The sequence below is a fragment of the Bufo bufo genome, chromosome 5, assembly GCF_905171765.1.
Source record: "Bufo bufo chromosome 5, aBufBuf1.1, whole genome shotgun sequence".
Lineage (NCBI taxonomy): Eukaryota > Metazoa > Chordata > Amphibia > Anura > Bufonidae > Bufo > Bufo bufo.
In genome coordinates, this window is record NC_053393.1 from 550267043 (window position 1) to 550281166 (window position 14124).

The window sequence follows — 14124 nt, forward strand, 5'->3', positions numbered from 1 at the left end:
CTACACCCAGTGCGCCACCTCTCATCCTCCACCCTTCCCAGCTCCTCCGTGTTCCAGGACCCCTACCTGATCCCTACACCTAGTGCTCCACCTCTGTCCTGCAACCTTCCCTGCTCCTCCATGTACCAGGACCTCAGCCTGATCCCTTAACCCAGTGCGCCACCTCTCATCCTCCAACCTTCCCTGCTCCTCCATGTACCAGGACCCCTGCCTGATCCCTAGACCTAGTGCTCCACCTCTGTCCTGCAACCTTCCCTGCTCCTCCATGTACCAGGACCCCTGCCTGATCCCTTAACCCAGTGATCCACCTCTCATCCTTCAACCTTCCCAGATCTTCCATGTACCAGGACCCCAGCCTGATCCCTACTCCCAGTGCTCCACCTTTTTCCTCTAACCTTTGATGGTTCTCCATGTACCAGGACCCCAGCCTGATCCCTACACCCAGTGCTCCACCTCTGTCCTCTATCCTTCCCTGCTCCTCCATGTGTCGCCCAGTTGTGTCCGGTCCTGACACCCATCCGTCGTGCTTCCTGTAGCGCCCCCTTCTCCCCTCGTGTTATTAACAGCTCTGTGTGCATGTACCTTTTTACAGCTTTATTTGAGCAGTGGTCACCGGACAGAGGAGAGTGGGAGTGATCTGACCACTCAGCTGCTAACCGAGCACGATATAATGAAGGTATTACTGGGTCATGGAGCCGAGGCCCCCGGTGAATTGTCGTTTTGTGCTGCATTGCTTTCTGCTAATACATCCTCATTAATGGCGTGGTGTCAGCGGGGGCACAACATTGGTGTTTCTGTGTGGGAGACCATCCAGCGGGGACGTTACAATGGATGAAGGGTCACAGCCCCCCCAATACACAGTGACAGGGTCACAGCCCCCCCAATACACAGTGACAGGGTCACAGCCCCCCCAATACACAGTGACAGGGTCACAGCCCCCCCAATACACAGTCATCTTCTCTGTAGTACACAGCCACGGTCGGGTGGCAGTCCTCAGTAGGATCCTGTAGGTTATGGTCACTCTGCAGCTGTGTCTGCTCCTCCCTCATTAGCTGGTCGGACCGGTTCTCCCTGCTGATCTGTCTGCTCACCTCAAACCTCCAGGAACCAGAGTCTGTGTACTGAGGGATAATGGCAGGGAGCGGCGCCCTCTGCTTGTCACATGCAGGTTCTTTTTCCGGGTCATGACAAATTACTGATCTTAGTATGTGGTTGTCAAGGAAGCTGCACATGACAGATTAAGGCCTCTTGCACACGAACATTTTTTTTTTCCTTTTGCGTTACGTTTTTTGCGTTCCGTATACAGACCGCAAAAAAATGGAAGGTACTCCGTATACCTTCAGTTTCCGTATTGCAGTTTTTCCGTTTCGTTCCAAAGAAAGAACATGTTCTATTATTGTCTGCATAACGGACAAGGATAGTACTGTTCTATCAGGGGACAGCTGTTCCGTTCCGCAAAAAAACGGAATGCACACAGATGTCATCCGTATTTTTTGCGGATCCGTTTTTTGTGGACCGCAAAATACTGAGAAAGCCATACAGTCGTGTGCAAGAGGCCTTAGCCTGGGATTCCTCTCCTCCTCTACCTGCAGCTCTGCCCCTCCTCTGCCTGGAACTCCTCTCCTCCTCTGCCTGGAACTCCTCTCCTCCTCTGCCTGGAACTCCTCTCCTCCTCTGCCTGGAACTCCTCTCCTCCTCTGCCTGGAACTCCTCTCCTCCTCTGCCTGGAACTCCTCTCCGCTAAGGCCTTTTTCCTCCTTTACCCAGGGTTTCTCTCATCTGCTTGGAGCCTCTCTCCTCTACTTCCCAGCCCGGGGTCCCTTTCCTCTCTCTGGAGCTTCTTTCTCTCTCACCTGTGGTCCGTCTTCTCCTTTGTTCGGGGCCCCTCTCCTCATTTGCCTAGGACCCTTTTCTATTGTTTAGGGCCCCTGTCCTCTGCCCAGGGCCCTTGTCCTGCTTCGGGATGCTCTTTTTCCCTGTCTGGTCTCCTCTCCTCCTCTGCCTTTTAGCACCAGGTATTGCTGCCCCTATAGAGCAGAGGTGACCCTGGCATTGATAGGCGGCGCCCGTTATATATGCTTCTCCCCCCTGACACCATGCTGCCTGTGCTTTGCTATGTGCGTGATGCTTGGATTGTGATTTACATCTTGGGGGTTGCTGATTTGGGCAATAATTATCGTCTGGGCAGAAATGTAACCTCGGTAATCGCTTCCTCCCTCACCAATCAGCTCCCAGCATTCCAGCGGCATAGCTATAAGGGGGAGCAGGGGAAGCAGTCACCCCTCTGCCAAATATGAAGCTTCCAGTATTATACACGGTAATTGGTAGGAGCCTCAGGTCCACACTATACAGGCAGATTCAATTATGCCTCTGTTCAGAGGGAAGGGAAAAGGGAGGATCTCTCATGGTAAAAGACTGCCAGGAAGAGCTGAGAGAGGGAGGGAGCGGAGATCCTTTGGTGACCAAGTGACAACAGCAACATCCCCATTAATGCTAATATGGCTAAATATGAAAGGTGTTGGACAGTTGCAACTTGTCCAGGCAGAAGAGACTACAAACTGCTGAGCTTGTGTGCAGATAAGGACAGGAGACAGAAGCATGTTAGATAGGAGAGCAGGAGACAGAAGCACATTAGATAGGAGAGCAGGAGACAGAAGCACATTAGATAGGAGAGCAGGAGACAGAAGCACGTTAGATAGGAGCGCAGGAGACAGAAGCACGTTAGATAGGAGCGCAGGAGACAGAAGCACGTTAGATAGGAGCGCAGGAGACAGAAGCACATTAGATAGGAGAGCAGGAGACAGAAGAACATTAGATAGGAGAGCAGGAGACAGAAGCACATTAGATAGGGGAGCAGGAGACAGAAGCACATTAGATAGGAGAGCAGGAGACAGAAGCACATTAGATAGGAGCGCAGGAGACAGAAGCACATTAGATAGGAGCGCAGGAGACAGAAGCACATTAGATAGGAGAGCAGGAGACAGAAGCACATTAGATAGGAGAGCAGGAGACAGAAGCACATTAGATAGGAGCGCAGGAGACAGAAGCACATTAGATAGGAGCGCAGGAGACAGAAGCACGTTAGATAGGGGAGCAGGAGACAGAAGCACGTTAGATAGGAGCGCAGGAGACAGAAGCACATTAGATAGGAGCGCAGGAGACAGAAGCACATTAGATAGGAGAGCAGGAGACAGAAGCACGTTAGATAGGAGAGCAGGAGACAGAAGCACGTTAGATAGGAGAGCAGGAGAAAGAAGCACATTAGATAGGAGAGCAGGAGACAGAAGCACATTAGATAGGAGAGCAGGAGACAGAAGCACGTTAGATAGGAGCGCAGGAGACAGAAGCACATTAGATAGGGGAGCAGGAGACAGAAGCACATTAGATAGGAGCGCAGGAGACAGAAGCACGTTAGATAGGAGCGCAGGAGACAGAAGCACGTTAGATAGGAGCGCAGGAGACAGAAGCACATTAGATAGGAGCGCAGGAGACAGAAGCACGTTAGAAAGGAGCGCAGGAGACAGAAGCACGTTAGGAGCAGAGAAAAGGCTGTTTTTTGTCTGGAGGAGCACAGGAGAGGCTTTGTCTTATCGATGACTTCTCCTCATATCTTAGAAGTAAAATCAAATGTATGGTAAGAAGTGATGATAAGAGTGATGCTCCCTGGGGGCCCTCCAGTCTAGCCTGCCACGTATAGAATGGAAAGAGACGACGAACATCAGCAGGAAAATATCTGTCCCCCGGGAGTTAATTATCCCTGGCAGCAGATGTGCACCCGCCTGTCCCCAGATCCCGCCATCTCTGTCTTGGGGGCAGAACAGTAGTAGCCGTGTGCCAGGTCCAATTGTCTTTGTATTACAATTCAGATTCCAATTTTGTCCGGCTGCTCTAGTGAACTCCACTCTATCATCGGCTTCACACTCCAGCCGGAGAAAAGTTTGCTTTTTAGAGTTTTTTCTCCCCAGTGCAGGAGAGAAATATGTGCTGACTGAGCAGCACCACCAGAGGGCGCAAGAGGAGTACTGTTAGGCCCCTTGCAGACGAGCGTTGCAGACCAGCGCTGCTGGGGGTCTCATAGCATTATATTGATTTATGATGCTATCTAACCCTTACAGTTCTGGAGTGTATTGGATAACACTGGCATAATGCTTTCTCAGCAGGTGGGGGGGGACAGCCCCCACAGGTGAAGAAGTCCTGCTGACGAATCAGTTCACTCATCTCTATCCTCCTGCTTGTGGACTCTACTGTAAATATCTTCAGATGCAGTTCTCCTGAATATGAGCACCCTCTAGTGGCTGGATCTGGTAGTGGTGGTGGGGGGGGGTCTATGTATGTGCAGATGCACAGTCCTCTTGTATATAAGTGCCGCCTAGTGGTTGATGCTGGTGGAGCTATATATGTGCAGATGCACAGTCCACCATTTATATGGGCACCCCCTAGTGGTTAGAGCTGGTGATGATGGGATCTATGTATGTGCAGATACACAATCTTCCTGTATATGAGCCTCCCCTAGTGGTTGGATCTGATGCCGGTGGGGTCTATGTATGTGCAGATGCACAGTCCTCCTGTCTATGAGCGCCCTCTAGTGGCTAGATCTGGTGGCGGTGGCGCTGTCCTGTTCCTGTCTTTCTGTGGAATCATCGTGGGGTTGCGGTTGCTTGTGATTGGCTGTTCCCATCATTGGTTGTGGTGTCAGCTGACTCTTCATGTGCTTTTCTCTCCAGGTGATCGACAGCGATTCAGACGCCATCACCGTTAATGCCATTGGAGTCCTGACCTCCATCATGAGGAACTCTCCTTCCGCCAAGGTGATGGAGCTTCTTCTCTGTAGTCTGCCTTGTGGTTAAGATTGGAGTGGGCCCTTGCTACTGCCCTGCACCAGGGACCCCCGCTGTTGCCCTGCACCGGGGACTCCGGCTGCTGCCCTGCACTGGGGACTTATAATCTGTTCTTTGCTTCTTAGGAGGTCTTCAAGGAGCGGATTGGATATCCACATCTGTACGAGGTCCTGAAGAGCCGCAGCCAGCCCACCAAGCGTCTCCTCCAGCAGTTACTGAACATGGTGAGGACTGATCCACCATATGTATCAGAAATGCATCCCCTGTTCCTTCTTGTCAGGGGCCGATTCCCTGTTGTCGCCATCCTCCTTTCTCATGGGGTTGGTCAGGGGCTTCTCCTCTCCACAGCTGCTGCAACATTAGGGTGAGGAAAATGGGCAAGGTTGAAGGTTGGGGTCTCAGATGGGAAGGGGAGAAGGGGCCACTGTTGGGAACCTGTAATTATAAGGGCCTATAATGATTTCTATCGAGGTCTCCTGACTTCCCCTGTGGCAGATTATTATGGGAGATAAAACACTGCCAGAGGGGTTTGAAGGTGGACAGAGGGGATCAGGAGGGTCTGTAAGAGGGGATCAGAGGGGTCTGTAAGAGGGGATCAGGAGGGTCTGTAAGAGGGGATCAGGAGGGTCTGTAAGAGGAGATCAGGAGGGTCTGTAAGAGGGGATCAGGAGGGTCTGTAAGAGGGGATCAGGAGGGTCTGTAAGAGGGGATCAGGAGGGTCTGTAAGAGGGGATCAGGAGGGTCTGTAAGAGGGGATCAGGAGGGTCTGTAAGAGGGGATCAGGGGGGTCTGGAAGAGGGGATCAGAGGGGTCTGTAAGAGGGGATCAGGAGGGTCTGTAAGAGGAGATCAGAGAGGTCTGTAAGAGGGGATCAGAGGGTCTGTAAGAGGAGATCAGAGGGGTCTGTAAGAGGGGATCAGAGGGGTCTGTAAGAGGGGATCAGAGGGGTCTGTAAGAGGAGATCAGAGGGGTCTGTAAGAGGGGATCAGAGGGGTCTGTAAGAGGGGATCAGAGGGGTCTGTAAGAGGGGATCAGGAGGGTCTGTAAGAGGGGATCAGAGGGGTCTGTAAGAGGGGATCAGAGGGGTCTGTAAGAGGGGATCAGAGGGGTCTGTAAGAGGGGATCAGAGGGGTCTGTAAGAGGGGATCAGAGGGGTTTGTAAGAGGGGATCAGAGGGGTCTGTAAGAGGGGATCAGGAGGGTCTGTAAGAGGGGATCAGGAGGGTCTGTAAGAGGGGATCAGAGGGGTCTGTAAGAGGGGATCAGAGGGGTCTGTAAGAGGGGATCAGAGGGGTCTGTAAGAGGGGATCAGAGGGGTCTGTAAGAGGGGATCAGAGGGGTCTGTAAGAGGGGATCAGGAGGGGTCTGTAAGAGGGGATCAGAGGGGTCTGTAAGAGGGGATCAGAGGGGTCTGTAAGAGGGGATCAGAGGGGTCTGTAAGAGGGGATCAGAGGGGTCTGTAAGAGGGGATCAGAGGGGTCTGTAAGAGGGGATCAGAGGGGTCTGTAAGAGGGGATCAGGAGGGTCTGTAAGAGGGGATCAGGGGGGTCTGGAAGAGGGGATCAGAGGGGTCTGTAAGAGGGGATCAGAGGGGTCTGTAAGAGGGGATCAGAGGGGTCTGTAAGAGGGGATCAGAGGGGTCTGTAAGAGGGGATCAGAGGGGTCTGTAAGAGGGGATCAGAGGGGTCTGTAAGAGGGGATCAGAGGGGTCTGTAAGAGGGGATCAGAGGGGTCTGTAAGAGGGGATCAGAGGGGTCTGTAAGAGGGGATCAGAGGGGTCTGTAAGAGGGGATCAGAGGGGTCTGTAAGAGGGGATCAGGAGGGGTCTGTAAGAGGGGATCAGAGGGGTCTGTAAGAGGGGATCAGAGGGGTCTGTAAGAGGGGATCAGAGGGGTCTGTAAGAGGGGATCAGGAGGGTCTGTAAGAGGGGATCAGAGGGGTCTGTAAGAGGGGATCAGAGGGGTCTGTAAGAGGGTATCAGGAGGGTCTGTAAGAGGGTATCAGAGGGGTCTGTAAGAGGGGATCAGAGGGGTCTGTAAGAGGGGATCAGAGGGGTCTGTAAGAGGGGATCAGAGGGGTCTGTAAGAGGGGATCAGAGGGGTCTGTAAGAGGGGATCAGAGGGGTCTGTAAGAGGGGATCAGAGGGGTCTGTAAGAGGGGATCAGAGGGGTCTGTAAGAGGGGATCAGAGGGGTCTGTAAGAGGGGATCAGAGGGGTCTGTAAGAGGGGATCAGAGGGGTCTGAAGGGGGAGAGCAGGGTCTGGAGAAGAATGCTTTCATATGCTGAAAGCAAGTAGAGATCTTGTAAGTGATGAACAGTCTTATATAAAGCTGCAGAACTTTTCATTATATAGGATTACCCTGCCCCCCCCCCCCCCCCCCCCCCCCACATAATTTTCCCTGATTTTGTGACTCTGCCCTCTACAGGCTATGGAAGGTCCTTACAACTCGGATCCCATGAACTTCATCCAGAATGAGCAGCCGCTGCTTATCCTGGTCCAGTGGATCCCGGATCTTTCTCCCAGGCATCTGCAGATCTTGGTGTCGGAGTGGTTGAACCAGATCTGTGACTCCACGCTGCGGAACCTCATGACGTGTGTGCAGGCAGGAATGGTGGCCCAAATCCTGTGCGCCCTGAGCAGCAAGGAGGCGCTGGACGTAAAGTGCGCAGAAAACCTCATCCATCTTCTGCAGGTTTTGGGGCGACTTTCGATCAGACCCAGCGAGCTCCGGGACCTGATCAGACTCCTCCGGGTGAACGGCAATGTTGCCCATCCATACGCAACGCAGGTTATCCGTGCTCTGTCTGCCATGGCCAGGAAGGACGGGCCGGAGAGGGCTTTGCAGTACTTTGACCTGACCCCCAGTATGTCCGGTATTATGGTGCCAGCCATGCAGAAGTGGCCCGGTGCCGGGTTTGCCTTCCATGCCTGGATCTGTCTGAACGATGACATGAAAGAAGAATCCCAGACTGGAAGAAGACGCAAGCAGCTGTACAGGTGAGGACCCCCAATATGGAAGGATAGAGGTGGCTGTCAGGGCATGCGGGGAGTTGTAGTTATACAACAGCTGGAGGGCCCCAGATTGGAGACCTCTGCCATAGGGGCCCATTGAGATGCGTAGTGGGGTGTCCTAGTCTGACATCTAGTAATCCAGTACGTCTGATAATCCGGCACTTGTTTTCAGCCTATAACTGTGGACGGCGGCGCTTTAGTTCTAGGTCTGATACCTTATAGGGGGAGGTTTTGTGTTCTAGACTTTTCTATGGCAGACCTTCTGATAGTCTGGCACCTGGCATTTCCCCTCCCTGCCAGATTAATGGAACTTCCTGTAACTTGTAGCCAATGTACTTTATGTGCACAGGAACATTCTTTCCCCAAGCTGAAACCTGTCCTGCTCACAGCTGATGTGCTTGTAACAATGTATCAGTCCTGCTCACACAGCTGATCTGCTTGTAACAATGTATCAGTCCTGCTCACACAGCTGATGTGCTTGTAACAATGTATCAGTCCTGCTCACAGCTGATGTGCTTGTAACAATGTATCAGTCCTGCACACAGCTGATCTGCTTGTAACAATGTATCAGTCCTGCACACAGCTGATCTGCTTGTAACAATGCATCAGTCCTGCACACAGCTGATCTGCTTGTAACAATGTATCAGTCCTGCTCACACAGCTGAAGTGCTTGTAACAATGTATCAGTCCTGCACACATCTGAAGTGCTTGTAACAATGTATCAGTCCTGCTCACACAGCTGAAGTGCTTGTAACAATGTATCAGTCCTGCTCACACAGCTGAAGTGCTTGTAACAATGTATCAGTCCTGCTCACACAGCTGATGTGCTTGTAACAATGTATCAGTCCTGCTCACACAGCTGAAGTGCTTGTAACAATGTATCAGTCCTGCTCACACATCTGAAGTGCTTGTAACAATGTATCAGTCCTGCTCACACAGCTGAAGTGCTTGTAACAATGTATCAGTCCTGCTCACAGCTGAAGTGCTTGTAACAATGTATCAGTCCTGCTCACACACATCTGATGTGCTTGTAACAATGTATCAGTCCTGCTCACACAGCTGATCTGCTTGTAACAATGTATCAGTCCTGCTCACACAGCTGATCTGCTTGTAACAATGTATCAGTCCTGCTCACACAGCTGATCTGCTTGTAACAATGTATCAGTCCTGCTCACAGCTGAAGTGCTTGTAACAATGTATCAGTCCTGCTCACAGCTGAAGTGCTTGTAACAATGTATCAGTCCTGCTCACACATCTGAAGTGCTTGTAACAATGTATCAGTCCTGCTCACACAGCTGAAGTGCTTGTAACAATGTATCAGTCCTGCTCACAGCTGAAGTGCTTGTAACAATGTATCAGTCCTGCTCACACACATCTGATGTGCTTGTAACAATGTATCAGTCCTGCTCACACAGCTGATCTGCTTGTAACAATGTATCAGTCCTGCTCACACAGCTGATCTGCTTGTAACAATGTATCAGTCCTGCTCACAGCTGAAGTGCTTGTAACAATGTATCAGTCCTGCTCACAGCTGAAGTGCTTGTAACAATGTATCAGTCCTGCGCACACACATCTGATGTGCTTGTAACAATGTATCAGTCCTGCTCACACAGCTGATCTGCTTGTAACAATGTATCAGTCCTGCTCACACATCTGAAGTGCTTGTAACAATGTATCAGTCCTGCTCACACAGCTGATGTGCTTGTAACAATGTATCAGTCCTGCTCACACAGCTGAAGTGCTTGTAACAATGTATCAGTCCTGCTCACACAGCTGATGTGCTTGTAACAATGTATCAGTCCTGCACACAGCTGATCTGCTTGTAACAATGTATCAGTCCTGCTCACACATCTAATGTGCTTGTAACAATGTATCAGTCCTGCTCACACAGCTGATGTGCTTGTAACAATGTATCAGTCCTGCTCAAACAGCTGATGTGCTTGTAACAATGTATCAGTCCTGCTCACACATCTGAAGTGCTTGTAACAATGTATCAGTCATGCCCAGGAATATGATGGACGTGGTAACAATGTATCACTTCTCACACATCTTATGGGATTGTAACAATGTATCAGCGTATTCAAGAGCTAGGAGTCCAGCATAGGAGAAAGATACAACGTAGCAAACCTTAAGCTGTATTGAGGAGTCAGCAGTAGTTTTTCAGCCTCTGGATGTAATCAAGATTGTTGCAATTCACTGACAGCAGGCAGTGATCTTGACAGTGGTGAAGAATTGAAATAAAAAGTTTATTAGAAAGTTGTAGAACATATAATTTTACCATGGTGAAGCTCGTTTCCATGTGGCCCTCACTGGTCGGGTCCCACGCGGGCCCACAATAAATGTAACAGTTCAGCGTCAGTTTATTTGGTTCTGTGTGGCAGTTTCTTTGCAGCGAGCGGGACGGGCTTCGAGGCGTTCTTCACCGCGGACGGCATGCTGGTCGTGGCTGTCTGTACGAAGAAGGAATACATGACTGTCGCCGTTCCTGAGCTGCAGTTCAATGACTCCTTGTGGGTGAGTCACCTGGGGGCTTCATGCAGGACCTTCCCTGGACAGCAGGGGTCAGCATCGAGTCCTTCCTCTGCTCATTCTCTGAGCGCCCGCTTGTCATGTGCTGTTGGCTGTGGGGTCATTGTGGCTTCTGCCTAGGGCTCACCCCTCACTGTTTTCTGTCTGCAGCACTGCGTGGACATCGTACACCTGGCAGGACGCCGACCGTTCGGACAGAACATGGTTCATATTTACGCAGACGGGCAGCTGTGGAAAACTGCGCCGCTGCGCTTTCCATCCCTCAATGAGGTGAGCCGAAGAGCAAAGCCCTGTATATGGCCGGAGGGAGTAGAGCAGGCATGTTGGGAGTCATAGTCTGCCAACCAAGTGAGTTGAGCAGTTAACTAGTTAAAGGGGTTCTTTAGGAATTATGAAAATAAAAATACTTAATTATATTACTTCATTATAAATATATTCCCAAATACCTTTCAGTAGGTATAATGGCTCGTTTTGTCCGGGGAGCAATCATTAGGAGAAATAAAATGGCCACCGTCCTACTAGTCCACACAAAACCTGTCCTAATTACACAGGAGGACAAGTTAAAGAGCTGCGCCATCTTCCTCTCTTACTGATCCTGAATACAGTTTAATATGATCTTCAGCTGAATCTCTGTAGGAATGGAGTTCATGAGGAGACATGAAGTACAGAGAGGAGGTGGGGATGTGTCTAATGAGCAGCAGCAGCTCTTGTATGCAGTCTCCATTACCACAGTCTGTCCTGTCCATCTCTACTTCATGTCTCCTCATGAACTCCATTCCTACAGAGATTCAGCTGAAGATCTTCTCATCGGACAAGCAGAGCAGAGAGGAGGATGAGGCAGCTCTATGGCTCATTGTGGTGAAGTAACTTGTCCTCCTGTGTGATCAGGACAGGTTTTGTGTGAACTATTAGGATGGCAGCCATTTTATTTCTCCTGATGATTGTTTCCCAGACAAAACGAGCCTTTATAATTAATGAAATGTATTTGGGAATATGTTTTTTTTTTTTTTTTCTTAATTCCTGGAGAAGCCCTTTAAAAGGGTCCTCCGTCCTCCTGCAGTCTATGAAAAATGCACAGTTACTGGCCCCTTGCTGTGTGGCCCCGAGTGTTTACAGTGTGAGCAGCTGACTTTAGGAGGGACTGCTGTGTGATTGACAGCTCCGCTGTCAGGTCCTGTGTTGGGAAGTCACTGCACACAGCCTGCAGCCCGGTAAAACTTTACATTGAACTCTGTTCATCCTGGGCCTCCTGGTTCATGAATAGAATTCCAGAATAAATTAGAATTCTATAATGAGATTTATCTACTGTTCAGGCAACGGGTGGCGACCTAGAAACAGCCGAGGATGTCTCCAGGGGTTTTGGGGGGACTTTCTGTATAATTTTGCATTCATTCCATCATCCGTGGCTTGTGTCTCCTCTTTACAGTCCTTCACCTCTTGCTGTATTGGGTCTGCCGGGCACCGCACGACCACCACAGTGTCCACCTCTCCATCTCATACCCCGGACCTCACCTTCGCCTCTCACTCCTTGCTCAGCCGCTCCCAGTCCTTCCCTGCCACCTCGGTGGGACACGGCTGGGGACTCGGTGGGACACAGAACTCACGGGAGGGTCTAGTGTCCACCATTGTGGCCGGAACCCAGGATACTGAATGGGGGACCCCTACCTCATTAGAAGGTCATCTGGGCACCGTGTCCATCTTTCATGACTCCATTCAGGCACCTCATGTAAAGGCCTTGTATCTGGCGGGTAGGTCTGCAGCTCTGGGAAGGGGGATGGGGGTAGGGTGCACAAAATGAGGGGGGGAAAGACATGGTTAAGCTCTTCAATGGTCTGGAGATGTTCTTATAGTCTGTGCAAGCTATGGCTCCCTGTTATCAGCCATTTCACTACGTGGACAGGCTGGGGTAAGTGAGAGGAAGTGCAGGAATCTCCGCGCCGCTCATGACCACTACGTCACCATCCACCTTTTTATTCCCAACAGGACCGAACTTTGTGTCTCCCTTGACACCAGAGAGCGAGTTTTCCGAACTCGGGGCCAAACTTCTGCTCTTCTACACTCCGCAGGTAGGGGGCGCCACAGACCTGAATGTGATACAGCTGATGTTCATAATTGTAGGGACACCATTATATCGATGGATGAGCGAATTTCATATTTTAAAATTCGTTTTCAGTTCAGGTTGTGGTATAATGTGAATTGCGTTATGGATTCCGTTACCACCGACCATAACGCAATTCTATGACGGAATGTATAACGGAATGGCTTTAGAGGCATTGTGTTATTCATTCCGTCATAATAGAAGTCTATGGCCTGCATAACGGATCCGACCCGTTCCCGTTATGCGGGGGAGTCCTCTAAAGGCATTCCGTTATGCATTCCGTCATGGAATTGCGTTATGGTCCGTGGTAACGGAATATACCACAACCTGAACCGAAAACTAATTTCAAAAAAATTAAATTCGCTCATCCCTAATTTATATCCTGTGGAGCTTGGATAGGCGGCCACCAGATACCAGGGATATCAAATATCGGCCCATAAGCCACGTCCGGCTGCTAGAGATATTATAAGGCACCCCTCATCTACATTAATAGTGACTCTAGACCACCAGGGATATTAATAGTAATGGTAAACTACCAGATATCATATAATTGACATCTAATTGGTCTAGAATGCAGATATAGTATGTTACATGTGAACCTAGACCACCAGGATATTAATATACGCCCGTAGTTCACCAGGTATAACTTATAACCACCCTATTCCACCAGGGATATTAATATTTGCCCCTAGACCACCAGGAATATTAATATGAAGCTCCATGGATACTACTTACTGGTGTATAAACCACTGTGGGCCACCAAGGTGATTATGATTGACATCTAAGCCACCTGACACTACCTGGTATATTATAACTAATCTCTAGACCACCATAGAGCGACAGGGATGTCATAACTGACCTGTAAGCTAAGAAAATGCAGTGTTAGGGCTGGTGCAGCAAACCACGTGCCCACTTACCCGCCTTCCACCCAGCCTTGTGGGCAAACATTAGCTATATACTTCAGGAGCGTAAGAAAGTATGAAGCAATCTTCTGTGTCCTCCTCATCCAGTCATTACCACTGCTGATGATGTTTTAATTGACCTGTAAACTGCTCTAGACCACCAGGGATTATAATATTAACCCCTAACACAGCCGACAGGGCTATTATAATTGATCTCTAGACCGCCAGGGATATTAAAAGGTTTTTCCAGGTTTTTTATACTGATGACCCATCCTCAGGATCGTTCATCAGTATCTGATTGGTGGGGGTCTGACATCTAGGACTCCCGCCGATCAGCTATTTTGAGAAGACACCAGTCCTCCTGTGAGCGCCACGGCTTCTCTCTGCTCACCAATCACAGCGCCGTACACTGTATAGTGGTTGTGCTTGGATCGCGGTATTTCTGGGGGGCTGAGCTGCTCCTAGGCCACGTGACACACAGGAGCTCACAGGAGAACTGCTGATGGGCGGGGGTCCCGGGTGTCGGAGCCCCACTGCACAGATACTGATGACCTGTCCTGGGGATAGGTCATCAGTATGAAAATCTCAGAAAACACTTTTAATATCAACCTCTGAACCACCCTAGACCAACAGGGATATTATAACTGACCTGTAAACTACTCTAGACCTCCAGGGAATGTAATAAGCCTAGACAGGGATATTATAATTGATCTCTAGACTGCCAAGGGGTATTGATATCAACCC

The 14124-nt window shown here is 50.1% G+C and overlaps 1 protein-coding gene across 4 annotated transcripts in view; it reads left to right on the plus strand.

Moving 5' to 3' along the window:
- Positions 1 to 14124, plus strand: part of NBEAL2 (neurobeachin like 2) — a 92863-nt gene that overhangs the window by 47515 nt on the left and 31224 nt on the right. For 3 of the 4 annotated variants that reach the window (XM_040431437.1, XM_040431438.1, XM_040431439.1), the window contains exons 10-17: positions 593 to 676; positions 4725 to 4808; positions 4964 to 5062; positions 7265 to 7836; positions 10233 to 10365; positions 10531 to 10650; positions 11807 to 12128; positions 12364 to 12446. In XM_040431437.1, coding sequence (XP_040287371.1) covers positions 593 to 676; positions 4725 to 4808; positions 4964 to 5062; positions 7265 to 7836; positions 10233 to 10365; positions 10531 to 10650; positions 11807 to 12128; positions 12364 to 12446 — 1497 coding nt within the window. The remainder of the gene's footprint in view (positions 1 to 592; positions 677 to 4724; positions 4809 to 4963; positions 5063 to 7264; positions 7837 to 10232; positions 10366 to 10530; positions 10651 to 11806; positions 12129 to 12363; positions 12447 to 14124) is intronic. The other variant, XM_040431440.1, reaches the window with a different exon arrangement.